The sequence below is a fragment of the Gossypium hirsutum genome, chromosome A12, assembly GCF_007990345.1.
Source record: "Gossypium hirsutum isolate 1008001.06 chromosome A12, Gossypium_hirsutum_v2.1, whole genome shotgun sequence".
In the NCBI taxonomy this organism is placed as follows: Eukaryota; Viridiplantae; Streptophyta; class Magnoliopsida; order Malvales; family Malvaceae; genus Gossypium; species Gossypium hirsutum.
This window is the reverse complement of record NC_053435.1, coordinates 79,895,061-79,914,196: the sequence shown is the minus strand read 5'-3', so window position 1 is coordinate 79,914,196 and position 19,136 is coordinate 79,895,061. Positions and strand designations below refer to the sequence as shown.

Sequence of the window (19,136 nt, the reverse complement as noted above, 5' to 3'; positions counted from 1 at the left end):
ATTATTTTTTGGTAAAGATTAATCCTAAACTATCAATTTTGTCACAGTTTAAAAAAAGTGATATCATCCAATAAGAACATGACACACAACATATTCTTATGGGGTGCCTTGCATTTTTTTAGGTAAAATGGAACAAAATTAAAAATTTAGGGACTACTCCTGATAAAAAACTTTTAAGGACCAATCTGAGAATTGGATATAGTTTAGGGTCCAATTTATGAATAAAACCAAAAACGGAATTTAGCTTTATTTTTGTTTGTTCAAACAATGACATCTCAATCGTTAATTCCTACTTTCCTTCATTTGTTAACTCACTTCTTTTCAAAACCCTAAATTTGTAAGCATAATCAGCTTCTTTCTCATCAACATTCAGGTAATTTTCATAATCAGCATAACACTTTTAATGAGCTTTTTTTTATTGCTTAAATTGAAGAATTTCTGTTATTGTTTTACATTTTAGTAATTTTCTGTCTTTTAATTGCTGTTCTTAGATTAGATTATAGTACTAATAGCAATTTTGAAATGGGGGGATTATGTTGTTTGAAAGGAAATTTGGTTTTTTTTTTAAATCAATTATGCAAAATTGTAAAAAATGTATCATTGTTACATGAAGAATTAATGTTAATGGTAGCAATTTTTAGGATTTTGTATGAAGTGATCATTGAGAGATGACTACAATATCATTAGTAGCTGGGAATTGTGGAAGAGGAAGAGGATATGAAGATGGGAGGTTTGAATTCAGGTCAAATTTATATCTTGGGAAAGATTTTTTGGCTAGTGACTTGTTTAATAATAATCCATTTAGAAGAAAAGCAAATGGGTGTTTGTCAAAAGCTTTAAAAGGTTTCGGGAACGGAAACGGGAGGAGGTTTCGGGTTATTGCGAGAGTTAAGAAAGGGAAGAAGCATGATTACCCTTGGCCGGATAATATCGACCTGGATATCAAAGACGGGCACTTAACTTACTTGTCTCATTTCAAGCCTTTGGCCGAGAAACCGAAACCGGTGACCTTACCATTTGAGAAGCCATTGGTTGATCTTGAGAAAAAGATTATCGAGGTGAGTTGTTTTTCATTGGTTTCCTGTTGATTTGTTTAATAGAACATGTTGTTTCAACATTCATTATGTGTGTTAAGCTACATGATGAGGATTCATTTGAGAGTGAAAACCCGAACCGAGGACTAATGTTCAACTTTATTGTGTTATGTCAATACGGAGCAATTTTGATTTCCTCATTCCATGATATTCTAGGTGTTTGTAAAGCACAAAATTGAGACGTAGAGTCTCTCTAGATTCTAATAAATTTTTTATTTTGCTCGCTATAATTTTGGACAGGTATGCAGAATGGCTGATGAAACTGGTCTGGATTTTACTGATCAAATTGGTGCTTTGGAAAACAAGTATCAACAGGTTGGTATATAAAGCAATACCTTCACCCTAAGTGTTGGAAATCATCAATGAAGTTCTCATCTATTCCATTAAATACAAGTTTATGGCTATAAATAGAATATTAAGTGACCTCAAAATGGCGCCTAAGGATACTTGCTCGCAAAACCCAAGTTTTAATATTTGATCACTGGTATAGTAACTTTTGTCATTCATTATATGTGGTAACTCTGAATTCTATGTTTTCATGTAGTTGTCGAAATGTAGGCATGCATTCCTTTGTCTTAGGCTCCTAGTTTATCAATTATAATAGTGAGAAATTCATTGATTCGTGCCAAGTAATCTTTGCATAGGCCATTTTCGGTTGTTTAAATGTTCTGCTAAACTTGCAATCCACCTTTACTTTTCAATGACATCCTTTTTGCCATGTCTATAACTTTTTAATCTGTTCTAAACATCAGGCTCTGAAAGATTTATACACACATTTGACACCTATTCAACGCCTGGCCATTGCTCGACATCCCAACAGGCCGACAGCTCTTGATCATATATTGAATATCACAGAGAAGGTATTTCAACAGAATGAAACTTTTATGTGTTTATACACCTAAAAGAATATGAAGTTATTTTCTTACAGTCTTGCTCTTTTACTATCTTATAGTGGGTGGAACTCCATGGAGATCGTGCTGGCTATGATGATCCAGCCATGGTAACTGGTATAGGAACCATGGATGGTAAGAGCTACATGTTTATAGGCCAGCAGAAAGGTAGGAATACGAAGGAGAACATTTTTCGCAATTTTGCAATGCCGACTCCCCATGGGTACGTTTCAAGGATCTTTTATTTGAACAAAATAACTTCAAGGTTCAGCTTGTATAGGTTACAGGGATGTGATTGTAGTCCCTGATATTTAATAAAGTCTATTCAAAATAGTTTTGAATCTTATTTACTCATATGAAAGTTCTTTCTGCAAGCAGATATCGGAAGGCTTTGCGAATGATGAAGTATGCTGATCATCATGGTCTTCCTATCGTAACATTTGTTGACACTCCGGGGGCATATGCTGATCTTAAATCGGAGGAACTTGGTCAAGTGCGTCGAACTAGCTTCTAATGTTGGAAATCGTGATATTACTACCTACTCTGTATTCAGAAACACCTAGTTCATATAATAACATGACCCATTTCATGTTTTTTACCCTATACAGGGGGAAGCAATTGCCAACAACCTGAGGACCATGTTTGGCCTTAAAGTGCCAATTGTAACAGTTGTCATTGGTGAAGGTGGTTCTGGTGGGGCTTTGGCCATTGCTTGTCCCAATAAATTGTTTATGCTCGAGAACTCTGTTCTATACGTTGCAAGGTGGGATCAGTTCCTTCTTTTCGCTCGGAAAATAACAAACTGAAGATTATGATGCATGAAGTTATTAACTCGAACACAAACATAACTAATCCTTCCAAGTTTAAAAAGATGCTTTACATGTTAATTTGAGTTTTTAGTTTTTAAAGCAACAGAAATATCAGCTTATTGCCAAACTACTCGTACTTCTGCACCATTTTGTATAACTTCTGTTTCTCGAATTTGTCTTAACTGACAATAGACATATTTACAGCTATATTTTCTATGCTTTTAATGCGGTCTTTGGCTTGTCATGTACTCGTGTTTTTATTTATCGATGAACTCTGAAGTACGTGTTGCTTTTGACTCTGGTTCTCTTAGCCCTGAAGCATGTGCTGCTATACTATGGAAATCTTCCCAAGCAGCTCCTAAGGTAAGTGATTTCTTATACGATGGTTGAAATGAGAACTGTTTTATGTCATTACTGATGTTTCATACTTGTACAGGCGGCTGAAAAACTGAGGATAACAGCTCAAGAACATTACAAGCGCAAAATTGCCGATGGTATCATCCCCGTAAGCATCTTCAACATATAAAGTTTTATACTGTTTCTCAAGCCTTCCGGTCAAGTAAAATGTCTCTGGCTGTTTTCTTTCTTTCAATTTTTTCAATATTTGTTTGATTTATAGGAGCCTCTTGGAGGCGCACATGCTGATCCTGTATGGACTTCCCAACAAATTAGACTTGCAATCACTCAGGCCATGGATGTAAGTAATGGCAACCGGAAATTCTGCTTTAGTTGCAGGATTGATTTGGCTACCATATTTCTTTTTCTTTTCCTTTAGTTGATTTCCGAGTTGTTGGGAACTTACAATGTTGTTCAAATGAACATAGGAACTAACAAAAATGGATATGGAAGAGTTGCTTCATCATCGTATGCTTAAATTTCGATCAATTGGAGGTTTCCAAGAAGGCAAGCCCGTGGAACCTGAAAGAAAACGAAACATGAAGCCTTCGGATGCTAGCAGGTTAAATGCTGCAGATATAGAATCCGATCTTGAGAAGTTAAAGAAGAATATCTTGGAGGCTAAGGTACCTTCCGATCCTATCACGGACCAAGCAATAGAAAAACTTAAGCAGGATGTTGACAATGAGGTCACGAGAGCATTTATTTCAATGGGATTGCAAGAGAAGCTTGAATCACTTAAGTTGGAGTTATCCCGAGCCTCTGATAATCAAACCCTTAATCGTAATTTGAAGGTGAAGGTGGATAAACTTATGCAAGAATTTAAGCAAAATTTGTCAAGACCAGGGGCCCATCTTGGTTTAAAACAAAAGCTTGAAAAGCTAAGCATGGTTAGCAGACTCATTGAGCAGAAAGAGAAAGGTGAGAAACTGAAAGCCGAGATTAATCAGAAGATTCCATCTGAGATCAAAGAAAAGTTGGAACAATTGGAAACTGCTCAGGCGAACTTATCCAAAGGGGATCCACTCGATGAAGATTTGGTGGCCGAGGCAGTAAAAGCTAAGAAAGAACTGATTGAAGTTTTGAAGTCAGCAAACTTGGAAATTGTTGGAGTGGCAAAGAGAAAAGCCGCTGCGGAACTACAAGAGAAGATCGTAAACGTGAAGAAAGAGATTGATGGAGAGATTGAAAGGGTAATCGATGTAGCCGGTCTTCATGGAAAAATCGAAGAATTGAAAGCGGAGATGGTGATAGACTCCAGTTCACCAAAGGTAGAAAAATTACAAGCAGAGATCAAGGAGGAGATTCGTACCGCCTTGGATGACACAGCATTGAAACAGAAGGTTGAGAATCTAAGAAGAGAATTTGCAACATCCTCAGAAGAAGTTATCGACGAGAAAGTTATCGACGATAAAGTTATCGCTGAAAATGGAAGATGGTGAAAAACACAACATCTTACATATTATAGAGTAAGGGTGTGATTTCATGTTGCAGATCAGGATATATACAATGAGTATTTTTTTTACATTAAAAATGCTATCCTTTGGCATATGGTATTGTCTTATTTTTTTGTTTTTATTTGTTGTCTTATTTTTTGTTTTTATTTTATGTTAATTGAATAGTTTTGTATGTTGAAGAACTTAAACTATGATGCAATGCAACGAGTAAAAATGTTAACCCTTTTTAAGGGTATTTTCACTTTGATTTTTTTGATCACTATCTGTCGGGAGACTTTAATGAGTTGTACTGTTCTCTATTAAAGTTTTGTCTCTTGATTTCGTGGAGAATTCAAGTGTGTGAGGTTGCTTGAAAAGGCAGCATATTCAACAAAATAGGAACACCTTGTCAGATTTGGCTGTGCATGGCAAATAGCCACCTACCAAGGGATGTAAGCATCCGCACTTGGTAGGGTTTCAACCCTAGCCCTTAAATGATATCAATAGACATTTATGCTACCACTTGATCTACTACTCCCTCCAGCTATAGGTCGGAGGTTCAAACCTTACAAGCACGGATGCTCATGTCCACTTGGAAGTTGACACTTGATTGTGCACCTCGCATGTTTTGATCTGATGATATGCTCTCGCTTTATTGACCCTCCACCTCTTCAAGCAACGTCAGACATTCAGGCTCTGAGTTGTGAGACAAAACCTTAATTAGGGTCAATTCTGACCTGCAATGCACCATGCATGGTTCAATCCAATGGGTTGCTCCTGCTCTATTGAACTCGCATGGTCCAGAAATTTTTTTAGGGAGGCAGAACTGAATTGTAATTTTTTGAAAGGTTGTATTAATTTATAATTTCGATCATTTTTTAAGAGATTAAATAGAATTTTTTTCTATTTTGGGGCCAAAGCATAATTTTATCATATATATGAATTTATAATTTCATCAATTATAAGGGGATGGAATTTCAATTTTTCTATTTTTGGGAGGCCAAGGAACATACCTGCACCTGTATTCTCCTCTCTTGCAAGGTTCTCCACAAAGTCGAAAAACAAAACCTCAAGTGGAGACAATTCCAACCCTCGCAAAGTCGAAAGACAAAACTTTAATAGGAGACAATTCTGACCTATTCAGAAGTCCAACATATTTTTTTTTTGGAAGGAGTACATTATAACTATTTTTAAAAGGTCCCAAATCGCATATAAAATCAAGAGAAAACAAAAAAAAGAATCGGAAATTATTCAAGGTATATATTATCAATTGATCATGCAAGTTGTTCGAATCATCATACATAGAAATCAATCCAATCCAAAAAAGAACATTCAGTTTTTGATGAGATGGTCTGCCACTCAATCAAACTGGTTTCATTTGCAAAAGCTCTAAAAAGATCATCATCATGGTGGTAGGAAATTATAAAAGAACCAAATGGTGTGTGTTTCAATTATCAGATGCCTCTTTGGATTCTTCATCAGCAGCACTTTCCTCCGGTTCGGCACGAGTTTCCACATTCTCAGACGACGATGCCGTCGAATTGTTCCTTCTATGGGTAGCAGCTTGAAGAACGTGGTTATAGTTTCCTTTCACCATGAAAAGTTGAGCGAAATGGTGCTTGCAATATAAGACACTGTCGAGAGCAGCATAAGATGAGTGTGTCAGTGGACAGCCACCGTGGGCGCACCTAAAACATGTCTTGTGGAAACATTCACCTTCCATAGTAACCTGTCCTCCCCAACAATGTCGACCATAGTTAATAGCAACAACAACAACAACAAAAAAAAAAGAAAAGAAAAAAGAACAAGGTACATAAAAAACAATGAATACAAAATTTACCTTTTCCAACGGGTACACTGTTTTCTCGCAAGCTGCACACTTGTCTAGGGTTCCAGAAAACAGGGATGAAAGTTTGCTGGGAGTCCTATTCTGTAACAAGTTAAACAAAAGATTCTTGGCATATATATATAAGATGAAAGACAAGTAATCTATTGATAGAGTGGTGGACCCTTAATTCCAGTGGGTGGTGATGAAACCCGACACATATATATATATATATATAAAGCAAGGAAGACATACCAGTTCAGTCGGCCTGGTCCCTGCAAAAGTGATCATCAAAGAAGATTATTATTGTTAGCCATGGCCATCCAGGCTAAATTTTAAAAAATTATGAAATAAAGGGAAAGAAAGTGGAAAAACACACAAGAAAATGGGCATTCTTTTAAGAAAAAGTTCAACCTGTTTGAAAATTCTTGCTGAAATTCCCAGATTCCTTAAACAGTTGCTCAAAATGAGGCTTGCAATACAGTATTCCATCCATCCAAGAATAAGTGGTCATCTATCAATCCAACAAAAGAAAAGGGTTAATTTCATCAAACATCTTCAAAAGAGTAAATATGTTGTTCACTCCCTTCGAAATTATAAACCAACTTGATGGTAAAATTTCACATTGACCCTAAAACAATTTCTTCACTTTACTTACCTGAAGGTTACCCTTGCAATGGCTGCATTTGAAACAAGTTTTATGGTATGGCACTCCTTCGAGTGTCATCATATCGACCACATGGACAGTCTTGTCGCAAGCCTTGCACTTGTCCAAAGTTCCAGTGAATGCCATTTTTTGTCGAAGTTATTTATTTATTTTATTTTATTTCAGCAACAGATCAAAGGAACAGTGGGACAAGAGAAAGAAGAAAAAACACACAGCAGCTTGCCCCCGTTTGTTGGAATTAACCTCGGACAAATGAAGGACAAATAAGAATTGCCCTATTCCTCTGTTTTTATAAAAACTGTTCATATGTTCAGAGAATAAAACTGCCATTCCATTTTTGTTGATTGAAAGACACGTGATTGGATGTCCCAATCTTTTGGAATGTTTGATTTTGGTCCTAAATTTGGACTGAATTTGTTTGTGTTTCATTGGAGAAGAGAAAAATGTGGGTTCTGAGTTTTGAACATTTCAAAGGGGGAGGGGATCAATAATCTGAGCCATCCAATTGATAATAATAAGGGATGAATTCTGTTTTTTTTTCATTTTGGTCCTTGAATTTTTTTTGTCCAAGTTAATTTTAAAATTTATTGCTTTTTTCAGTTTGGTCCTTGAACTTGGATTCTGTTAAGGTATAATGATGTGGCACTTTGAAATTGTGGCACGTTATAATATTTTCATGAAATCCAAATCCAAGGATGAAATTGAGAAAAATTATTAAATTCTGAGATGAATGTAGATTAAAAAAAGTTTAAGGACCAAGTTTAAGAAAATACCAAGTTCGGGAAATAATAACCCGAGATAGCAAAATTTTACGGGGAGAGGGATTTTTGGATTGTCAATAATAAGAACCATCCAAACAATAATAATAATAATAATAATAATAATAATAATAATAATAATAATAATAATAATAAGGGATAAAGTAATATTTAGTCCTTGAACTTTACAATTTTTCCCACCTTGGTTTTTTAACTCTTTTTTTGCTTACATTAGTGCCAAAACTTGCAACTTTTCTCAATTTGATCCTTAAACTTGGATCCCATTAAGGTACGATAATATAATACTCTGGGGTTGTGCCACATTATTACATTTTAATAGAATTTAAGTTTAGGGATTAAATTGAAAAATACTATCCGACAAAAATATTCAAAGACCAAATTGAGAAAAAAAATCAAGTTTAAGAGCTAAATGTTGATTTATCCCTAATAATAACCCAAGATTGGAAATTGGGGGGGGGGGGTTATCAAAAATGAGAGCCATCCAACTAATAATGACGATATGTTCAAAATTAAAAAAAGGTAAAAATATGCAGTCAGTCCTGTACTTTAGTAGAATTTGAGTTTTAATCCCTAAAAGTTAAAAAATAAATCCTCATATTTTTCTTCAAAATCTTTTAGCTTGCCATGTTTCATTTCCATCAATCATAAATCATGTCATATAAGAGAAATCTAATCAACATATTAAATTAGCAAATTTTGATGAAAAATATCAAAAATACCAATCATCATATTATGATTTTAGATCTAAAAAGTAAAATGACTTCATTTTTAATTTTAAAATATACAAATTAAAACTCAATTTTTTTTCTTAAAGTACATCAACTGATGGCATATTTTAATTTAATAATAATAAACCAATACTAAAATCGAATCAAATTATGATATTCAAGAACTAAGTTCAAAAAATTTCTATTTAAAGCATGAGATAAAATTATAAAATTTCTAAACTGAAATTTATCATGAATTAATTGTCAATAATTAAATTTTAAAAAGTACATCTAAAAATAAAAATGAGAACCATAATGAAGTCCAATTCCAATTTGGGTTCAAATTTAAAAAGTAAACATAAACCAATTACTTATACTCTAGACCTGAACTAATTTATTTATTTCATCTTTCGTATTTTTACTGATTTAAGTATCGAAATGTTTTGATGCAAGTATGACAGACCACAATTAGAAAATATTGAGATAGAAGGGGTAACATTTCAGTCCCATTTTGATTGTCAAATTCAAATGCGTAATGTCACATTATATTGTTGAAGCAACTCAAGTTAACTTACTTTTTTTATCATAACATTTAGAGCATAACTATCATTCATATCAAATTAATCATCCATTTCAATTACAATCTTACTTTCATAGAGTATAACAATTTGATTCATTGAGTTACGAGGGGATACTAAGTCAATTTAGGAGCTAGGACTCAAATCCAAGCCCAATGATCAAGTTTCAATGTTGTGTCTCGAGACAGACTTTCATTTATTTTAGGTAATTTTGCTTTGAGATTAAATTGTCTCGAGACCAACCTCCCTTATTTTCTTATTTTAGCTTTGATGCTTGAATGTCTCGAGACAATGTAACAGCCCGTTTTCAGTGAAATCGGAATAGTGGTTTCGGGACCACAAATTCGAGTCTGTAAGAAAAATTATTGTATGGTTTACCGTATGATAGGAATATTATATAAAAAATTCGTTAAGAAAATTTTACCAATTACAAGTTTAATTGATAAAAGGACCAAATTGCATGAAATGCAAAAGTGAGTTCTAGTAGCTATAAGTATCAAATAGCTATGGAATTCAAAATTTGACGTCCTTATATAGTAAATAGATCATTAAGAGGAGTTAGTTGATAAGTATAGTGATTCATCCATGAAAATTTAAAAAAAGAAAAGGACTAAATTGGAAAGTAAATAAATAAAAGATGATAAATAAAATAAATATCTAATATCATCATTTTATATCATCCATCTCAATTAAAAGACATGGAAACCATAGTTTTGGGGTGTTGAGTTCAAGCAAGTTGTTTTGGCTCAATTAAGTATGGATTCTTGTTTCGTTTTTAGTAATTTTTATATTTCCGAGATCGTAATAGTTTAATTTAACTATCTCGGGGATTAATTTGTAAAGTTATCAAAGTACTAAGGTTTTTCTATGGATGAGTATGCATGAATTATGAAATTTTATGGTAGAAAATGAAAATTTGTTGATAGATAAACAACTTTTGTAAAGTGAATTTTGATGAAATTGTGATTTAAGGACTAAATTGAAAAGTTGTAAAATTCATGGAAAAATTATAAATTTTTTGAAATACATGGGCTACTATTGTTACATGTAAAAATTGGCTAGGCTTGGAATAAGGATTAAATTGCATGAATTTCATTTTCCGAGCCTAGGGATGAAATCATAATTAAATAAAAGTATAGGGGCAAAATGGTAATTTTGCCTAAGATGTGAATTAGATTGAATTGAATATGAATTGTATTAAATTGAGTTAAATTTACTCATATAGATTCGGATAGACCAAATACATAATTGGGTCAAGGAAAGGAAAAAATATCAGATTAGTAAATTACAATTCACGAACACTTGTTAAGGTAAGTTCGTGTAATTAAGTTGTATATATTTATATGTTTGAATTTAATGTTGTATATTTGAATTGATTAAATACCATATGTATGAAATTGATCACATATCCGATAATACCCGATAAATAATAAATCTCGTTTGGATAAATGAGATTTGATAGATACAGGGTTCCCAAATTGGTTGTGGTCCTGCATATGTTGCGGACACACCATAGCTTGAAAGAGCGTCCCTTTATTAGCTCTTATGAGCATTCCGGTATTTGGCCCTATTGAGCTTCCCATTATATGGTTCTTGCGAGCTTCCCGTTAATAGCTCTTCGGAGCATCCCGATTGGTTGTGGTTCTGCATGTGTTGTAGACACATGACAGCTCTTATGAGTATCCCGATATATGGCTGTTCATGAGCTTCCAGATTAAAGGCTCTTTGTGAGCTTCCTGATTAATGGCTCTCCGGAGCTTCCCCATATGGCTCGCTTGAACTTCCTGAGATATGCTATTCAGAGCTTCCTGATTAATAGCTCTTCGGAGCTACCCGTTATTGGCTCGTATGAGCTTCCTAATTATGGCTCTTATGAACTTCCTATTATACAGCCCGAATAAGCTTCTTGTTATATGGCTTACATAAGCTTCCCGTTATATGGCTAGAGAGAGGGCTTCCCGATTATGTGCTTTAATGAGCACTCCTAAATATGAATTAACATACTACTGATTCATACACTTCATGTGTATTACTATGTATCCATCGATATTTCAAATAGTTCAACAGACAAATTTCTAATATAAGTTAAGGTGAAATTTGAATGAGATACTACTTGTATACACCTAAAAACACATGGGAATTTGATATTTGATGAGCTCATCCGTGATTCTTGATGTTCACATAAAATACATGACTAACATGTTGATGAAGTTGTGTGTTTAGGCTATTAGCCAAATTGCTTGGATGCATTTTGTATGCTTACCTTAAATGTAAATGAATAGTAAGTTTATTTCCTGTTATACGAACTTACTAAGCATTAAATGTTTACTCTGTTTTATTTCCTCTGTTTTATAGTAGCTCGGAAGCTCTTAAGGTTGGAAGCTGGTCGGAGACACATCACACTATCCATCAACTCATTTTGATATAAATAGTAAATTAATTTTAGTTATAATGGCATGTATAGGTTTATATAGCCAATATTGGCATATAAATGTTTTGGTTGTAATTAGTCATTGGAATGGCTTATGATGAATGTGTTTTGATTTAAATATATGAGATAATGTCATGTTTGATATGAGTGTTTAGTTTGGTTAATTGATAGTAAACTTCATAAGTATATCTATATGCATTTTTTGTCAAATAGGTAAGTTTGGATATATAAATTTATGAAGTGATATGTTATGCATAAGACTTGATTTTGGCTTGCTTTAAATGTCTTAGATTGACTTAAGAATATGTTTAAGTGTTTATGTAGGTGGAAGGCAAGTTTGGGTGAGAAATAAGGCTTGGAAATGACCTTATTTTTTCCACATGAGCAGAGGTACGGGCGTGTGTCTCAGAGGTGTATGACACACGGCCTAGCGCATGGGCGTGCATTTCGGTTGTGCGTCCCTTGCATCTTTAAAATTTCAAAACAGAATGCTCAAAATTGATCACATGGCCTGGCACACGGGCGTGTGGCTTGGCTATGTGATACTTGCACCTATTTAATGCAAATTTACGTATTCACACGGCCTAGCACACAGGCATGTGACTTGGCCGTATGACCCAAGTCAGAGAGTTAAACAGGTACAAACACGGGCTGGGACACGGTCGTGTACCCCATTTCGAATGCCCACATGGCCTGTGACACAAGAGTGTCTCTTGGCCGTGTGAGCCATACGGCCTGGCCACATGGGCGTGTGTCCCCTGCACCTAGGAAAAAATTTAAAATTTTGTAAAAAATTCTCTAAGTACCCAGTTTAGTCCCGACTTGTTTCTAATGTGCATTATGGGCCTCGAAGGCTCATATAACGGACAATATGATTAAATATGATCGATTTATGGTGTGAATGCTAAGTGATATGAAATATCTGTATTTGATCTGTAAATCTCGGTAATGCTCCGTAACCCAGTTTCGACGACGGATATGGGTTAAGGGTGTTACAGACAAGGGATTCTCTTGAGACTTAGAGCAAGGCTAAACTAATTTAGCTTTAAATTTGACTTGTCTCAAGACTTAAATAGGACTATCTCGAGAGTAGCTTGCCAAGTCTCGAGACACTAAGCATGTATGCCAAAATACAAGGTAAATTTTTTTCTTATGGTCTCAAGACATGTTCATGTTGTCTCGAGACTTAATATTAAAATAACTCTAAATGCACATTTTCAAGTAACCAAACCATACTAAATGGTACATTAAATATACCTAAACTTTACATCAAAATAAGACCATCAATTTAACACATACAAACACAACCAAACATCGTCAAATTATAACCATCAACGAATCATTTAACCAACTAATTCACATCATCAAAACTTATATAAACTAACATAATTATCTACTAATTAAAGATTAAAATTTATCTTAGAAAACCTAATAGACCAAGTACCAAAAATACCAAAATGACTACTTAAGATATGTGCCCAAAGCAACCTAGGTACATGCCATTTTAATACTAACACATATATAAATACAAAAGAAATAATAAGGCGTGTTTCGAGCTAAGTTGTCGAGTTGGATGCTTGATCATTTAAAATCTACGTCTACTTACGTTCGGTACTTGGGCACGAAAATAGACATAACCTCGTGCTGAGTACTAAATACTCGGTGATTCTAATATAATTCAAATACATTGTGTTAAGAATAAACTAAAGTAACTATAAATGACAAGTATCCATTACATCAATGAATACTACTTTTAACTTATCAAATCATTTTCCAACTTTCTTCTCCATTTCACGTTTCAATATCAACTTTAATGCTTATTCATTTTGACCCCTCTTATTTGACAATAGACATTAGGTCAAATACTCAGATATATATAACCAATAAGTCCACAATTATCTATAAATTGGGATTGTCTTACTCTATCATCCTGGGTTGCCCAACAACGATGGTTTTAATAATTGTTTGTACTGTTTATTCTACCATCCCAGATTGCCCAGCAATGATGACTAATAAATCACTATATCAATGACCTTATGGAATGTCAATTATATCCGAACTATGACTAACATCATTTAATGGGGCATTATCATCATAATTATTATTGTAACACATGTCATCATAATACAAATGTCTCAACATTTATATACATATCAAACATAATTTCGAACATTTTCCACATATTTCAACTATCACTGTATCGAATCCATCATTCAAAGTAGGGAAAAGATACTATTGTATATTCATGTTTGATTATAACAACCAAATTAATCTACGTAAGCAAATTGAAACTAAATTATAAAAGCACAAACCAGAAGCGACTATTCGTTAATGGCTTTAGCTTTTCCCTTATTCCGAGAATGTCCTACATCATCTTTAGCTATAAAAGTTAAACTCGATTATAGAAACACATTAATCACACAATTCAAACATAATTCAGAACTATATAGATATGATTGCATTTTATTCACTTTGGTCCTATATGCATTAATATTCTAATTACTCGTAACTTTTGATTTTCTTTATCGAATTGAAAACTGATTTCACATTTTTTTTACTAAAAACCTTTAGTTTTCAAATCTGATAATGTTTTCTGATAATTTTTAATTTATTCAATTTAGTCTCTAACATCATAAAATTAACTATATAAATTTAAGCTTGACTCGGGCTTAATTTAACTCTTTTTACTATAATTTTAACCTATTTCACCATAAACTCAATTCATACTAACTTAATTGATTTAATTACTAGCTAATTCTACTTTTTATTCCAGTGTTTAACTTATGACTTCCTTGTTTCAACTTCCCAAACATCTCAACCTAAAATTTTCAATCCGAAGCTAACTTTTTCCAACACCACAAAAATCGGGTCATTAGAGAGGGAGCTAAGTTATTTTACTGGTTGACCAATTTGTCATTACCAATAGCAAATCAAATTTGTTTCAAAGCATGATGGAAACATAAGAGCTAAGCAACAGTAAAAGAAAAAGATTGGAGAGCTAGAATGTGAAAATGGAAGTGGTTCAAAACAGTGGGCAGAGACGTCAGCTTGGAAAAATAATGAAGTTGGAAAATCCTATGGCAATTGATGATGAAGAGAAAGACAATAGGTTGTCCCAAAACAACCCTTACCGGAGCCATGATCATGATAAGTTGGAACACTAGAGGGATGGGATGACCTATAACGTTAAGTTACATATGCTCCTTACCAACCTGATTTTGTATTCCTCAAAGAGACTAGAAAATCCTTAAATTATATGTTGCTAGTAGGTAATTGTTTAGTTTTTAATGGATGTTTAGGAGTAGGAAGTAAAGGTAAAAGTTGTGGACTTTGTATGTGGTGGGAGGAGTTGATAATGTCATATATGAACCATTTTACCATTAATGAAAATATTATCATATCACATTGTTGTAAGTTTTTATCTAATTTTCAAGTTTAATTACCCATGGGGTTAATTGTTTGACTTAAAATTAAATTTTAAAAATATCATATTAATTTGATTAATTTAATTTTACTTGATTAAAATTAATTTTCTCAAAAATCATTGAGATATTTTAAATTAAATTTTTTTTAAAAATTTAATCAGATTTTCTAATTGAAAAAGTCACAATCACTTAATTTAATTCCACATGAGTAAATAGACCCAATTAAATTATTTCCAAAGTTGTAGAATTTTTTTATTCAAATGCAGTCTGATCGAGTTTTTGTTGAGCTAGCAGAGAGACCAACCAAACACATAAAATTAGGCTCGAGCAATTGCAATTATGTCCAGAAGCATCATTCCGATAATTCACAATTTACTTAATCATGGAGTCAATCCATAAGAAGTTTCATGATGAAAAACTTAAGTATACTCTTTACGAAAGCAATTCATCCAACTGTTTTGTCCAATGACCTCGCCATGTGTGTGTTGCCCTCATATGATATTCTTAGTTCTTTTGAGTTAAATTTGTTCACTTAATACGATCTTATTTTATTTTTTGTCACCATTGTGTCTTCTTAATGATTAATATTATTACTACCAACTAATGACTGTGATAAATTGTTTGTTAGAGTACAGGAAACTCATGGCTAGGTTTTATATTTATCAATCCACACAATGTCAATGAGAGAATATCGTTAACACTTTAATCAGGCTATGAATTCCATGTTGCTAGTAAAGTCATGTACCCAACACATTGGCTATCGGCTCGATCACCTTTAGAGCATAAGCCTCCACTTATATCAAAGCACATGAGTTACATACGCATGGTCAGTGACTAACTTAGTATTTAGGTAAGTCACATCATTAACGTCACAAGTGAATTAATTCACAAACAAATTCAGAATTAATTCAACTTGGGTTAAGTCTAATGTATCATTCTTCCAATGAGTACATTTATGTTTTTACCCGTGGAGTCAACTGCTCTGATAAACAAGATTAGACATCTCCCTAATTAGAATTTTGGACAACATAATAATCCTTCTATGTATTTGAATCAAATGCTCATTTTGATTTTTTTATGAGATTATGGACTCATTTAAATTATCTACTCAAGTAAATTATCTTTCTCGTAATGTAAACATTCTTACAGTGCCACTTATCATCAATTTGAACTTAGACAATCAATAAGCTAATATTTGATTGTCACAAGTTCATTATGTATATAAAACATGAAAGGTAAAAACATGAAGATATAATAGTGAAATGTGAAATCAACTTTATTTATTTATCAATCGTTCAAATACATAGAAAACAATTATAGGTTTATTATAATATGGACACATTTCCCAACAATGACATGATTGAATTAGCAAATTATTTGCTTTAGATATGAATAGTTGATATGGAAATGATTATGCCTTAAGGTTGAAAGGTTGAATTGTATAATGTTGAGTGGTTGGTTTAGGTAATTATATGTTTGAATTGAGTTTGTTTGACATGGCTGAAAGGCACCATATTTGTAATAGGTTGATAGAAGCCATTTGGATATTGGTTTGAAAGAAAATGAATAGGTGCCAAAATTTTAAATTGTTAAGACAGAGGCAATGCTGCGACCTCGAGATTTCGATGTCGCAACATAGGCCAACAATGAGTGACGTCGTGACATCGACTTGCTTGAAGTTGCAACGTGATTCACTGTTTGATGATGTTACGACATAGAGGTTATGAAGTCGCGACGTCAATCCAGAATTTTGAAAACTTTACAATTTGGTTCTAAATCACCCACAAGTTAATAAAAAAACTTTCGTAAGCTTGTGTGAGGTTGAAAATAATTAATTAAAGTAATGTGAATATGATTTATATTTAATAGTATGGATGATGATTGTATAATGATTATATGATGTTAGTTTCACCGATAATGGTCGTGACATTTCATAGCTTGGACTTAACGATTGAGTCAAGTATGAGGTGTTGAGCAAGGAATCACGTAGCAAAGGACAAACCCAATGCAATGAGTTGAAAATATAAATGAAAGTAAAAAAAAGGATATAAAGGAAATGATCCGTAATACATCTATTGGTTGATGGAAATATGAAAGTCATTTTTTTGAAGGAAGCATAGAACTAAGATGGAAATTCACTCCAAATGATAATTTTTCGATAAGATCAGCCTATTTTGGAGAGTGCAAAGATAGAATGAGACATGGCACGAGGCAAAATAATGTATAGATTAATGAAAGAGATTGGAAATTGTTGTGGTCGAGCAAATTACCTTTTAAAGTTACCATTTTCTTTTGGAAAATTCTAAATATTTTACCGTGTAAATTGGAAATCCAGAAATGGGTTCAAGTGGTGGACAGAGGGTGTGCTATATACCATGGAGAAAGAGAGGACTTGGAGCACCTTTTTTGTGATTACACCTTTACGAGAGTAATTTGGCTTGGGTCTAAGCTGGGAATTACATCAAATAAACTTGGTGTGAATTCTCTACAATAGTGGATCCTGGAAGATAAGTATTTACAAAATTTGCCTCTATCTTATGAAACATATGGATCCATAGAAATAAAGCCATTTCTGAAGTAAAATCCCCAAATCTGGTTAGTGTGTTAGAACAGAAAAATCCGACAATTAGAGCTTATGAGAATTGGATGGACCCAAAGGCTAAAAGACAAGTTAGGTTGGACATGAAACTTGATAATGGTCCAGCATTGGGTTTCAACATCTTTATTGAATGGAAAATAGGTAATTCAAAGGTTGATATGGTCATCTTATTCCAAACACCCGAGTTTAGAACAAGGGAAGTAATCTAAGAATGACTCGATCAGGTACATGGAGTCAATGACAAACTGCTAATTGCTCAATTTTGTTCTGATGCCATCTAGTCGTATGGGTATTACTTCAACAACTTTTTGGACTAAGGATTGTAATGGCCTAAATTGAAGGTTATCAGAACAGTGGTTTCGTAATCACAAATCAAATTTAAAGAGAAATTATTTAAAAAAAATATTGCATGAATATTAATATAATAGGAAAATCGTATGAAAATATTGATAAAATTTTTTTACCGATTTAGCGGTTAGTTAGAAAAAGAAATTATTGAAGAAATTAGGTAAAAACAAAGTATCGAGATCTCGATCTCATAAAACCAAATCGAAATTATTTTTATAAATATTTATTAAATGTTAGTGATGTGGTATTAAAATTTCGTTAGGAAATTTTAATGTTTGGGTAGTCAATTAAATAAAAAAGACTAAATTGTAAAAGGTGTAAAAGTTGCTAAAATAATTAAATAACTTAAGTGTATAATGAGAAAGGATTTAAAAGGAAATTACACCTAAAATTTATTTGGGCTGGACGGCAAGGGCATGAAATCAGCAGGAAATTTGATGATTTAAGGGAAAAATAGGAATATTGCATAATTAACTAAATAAATATAGGACTAAATAGGAAATATCTAGATTTTTCTTCATTTTTCTTCATTCTCATCAGCCAAAAAGACATAGGAGGGGTTATCTAAGCTTTTATTTTATAATTTTTGCACCAAGTGAGTTAATCCTTGCCTATATCTTATAATTTTTGTGTTTCTAAGACTTGTACAACTAGGTCCTACTATTAAATTCATTAGTTTTTGATTTCATGAATGAAATTGAAAGTCACCATGGTTGAGTGCTGTAATTTTATGATGAAATATAATGAAATTTAAGCTTTAATTTGTTTATGAGATGATTTTATTAGGTAATTTCAATAGAAATTGATTTTTATGACCTAAATGTGAAAATGTTTGGAATTAAAGTCTAGTGCTGAAATTATGATTTCCAAAGGTTGTAAACTAGTTTAAGGTGATAGAATAAAGTGTTAATTGAGAAAAATCAGTTCAATTGAGAGGCTAATTGGGTAGGGACGAAATTATCATTTATTAAAAGCCTAGGGGAAAAATGGTAATAAATAGCTTGCACTAAAACAGTTTTGGACAGCAGCAGTAGGTTAACTTTGAAAAATCACAATAAATTGTAGAAATAGAATTATTAGATGAAAAAAATATGAAATTAAACCTTATTGAGTCTAGTTTCTCATAGAAGAAACAGTGTAAGCAATGGATTT

The 19,136-nt window shown here is 33.0% G+C and overlaps 2 protein-coding genes across 2 annotated transcripts; one reads left to right on the top strand and one right to left on the bottom strand.

Moving 5' to 3' along the window:
- Nucleotides 1-230: 230 nt before the first annotated feature.
- Nucleotides 231-4,887, top strand: LOC107929274 (acetyl-coenzyme A carboxylase carboxyl transferase subunit alpha, chloroplastic). Its single transcript, XM_016860646.2, has 11 exons — nucleotides 231-373; nucleotides 642-1,058; nucleotides 1,335-1,409; nucleotides 1,847-1,954; nucleotides 2,047-2,207; nucleotides 2,363-2,477; nucleotides 2,593-2,747; nucleotides 3,105-3,156; nucleotides 3,230-3,298; nucleotides 3,413-3,490; nucleotides 3,618-4,887. The coding sequence occupies exons 2-11, from the start codon at nucleotides 669-671 to the stop codon at nucleotides 4,629-4,631; spliced, it is 2,217 nt and encodes a 738-aa protein (XP_016716135.1). The 5' UTR covers nucleotides 231-373; nucleotides 642-668; the 3' UTR covers nucleotides 4,632-4,887.
- Nucleotides 4,888-5,872: 985 nt separating this feature from the next.
- Nucleotides 5,873-7,592, bottom strand: LOC107929214 (LIM domain-containing protein PLIM2b). Its single transcript, XM_016860593.2, has 5 exons — nucleotides 7,109-7,592; nucleotides 6,865-6,964; nucleotides 6,706-6,725; nucleotides 6,466-6,555; nucleotides 5,873-6,354 (listed from the first exon to the last, which is right to left on the bottom strand). The coding sequence occupies exons 1-5, from the start codon at nucleotides 7,241-7,243 to the stop codon at nucleotides 6,073-6,075; spliced, it is 627 nt and encodes a 208-aa protein (XP_016716082.1). The 5' UTR covers nucleotides 7,244-7,592; the 3' UTR covers nucleotides 5,873-6,072.
- Between the last annotated feature and the right edge of the window lie 11,544 nt (nucleotides 7,593-19,136).

Coding starts and splice junctions, on each gene's coding strand:
- LOC107929274 (XM_016860646.2), top strand. CDS start 669: ATGACTACAATATCATTAGTAGCTGGGAATTGTGGAAGAGGAAGAGGA. Junction 1,410..1,846: donor TGGAAAACAAGTATCAACAG/GTTGGTATATAA, acceptor TCTAAACATCAG/GCTCTGAAAGATTTATACAC. Junction 1,955..2,046: donor TATTGAATATCACAGAGAAG/GTATTTCAACAG, acceptor ACTATCTTATAG/TGGGTGGAACTCCATGGAGA.
- LOC107929214 (XM_016860593.2), bottom strand. CDS start 7,243: ATGGCATTCACTGGAACTTTGGACAAGTGCAAGGCTTGCGACAAGACT. Junction 6,965..7,108: donor ATTGCAAGGGTAACCTTCAG/GTAAGTAAAGTG, acceptor TTGGATTGATAG/ATGACCACTTATTCTTGGAT. Junction 6,355..6,465: donor CAGTGTACCCGTTGGAAAAG/GTAAATTTTGTA, acceptor TGGGGAGGACAG/GTTACTATGGAAGGTGAATG.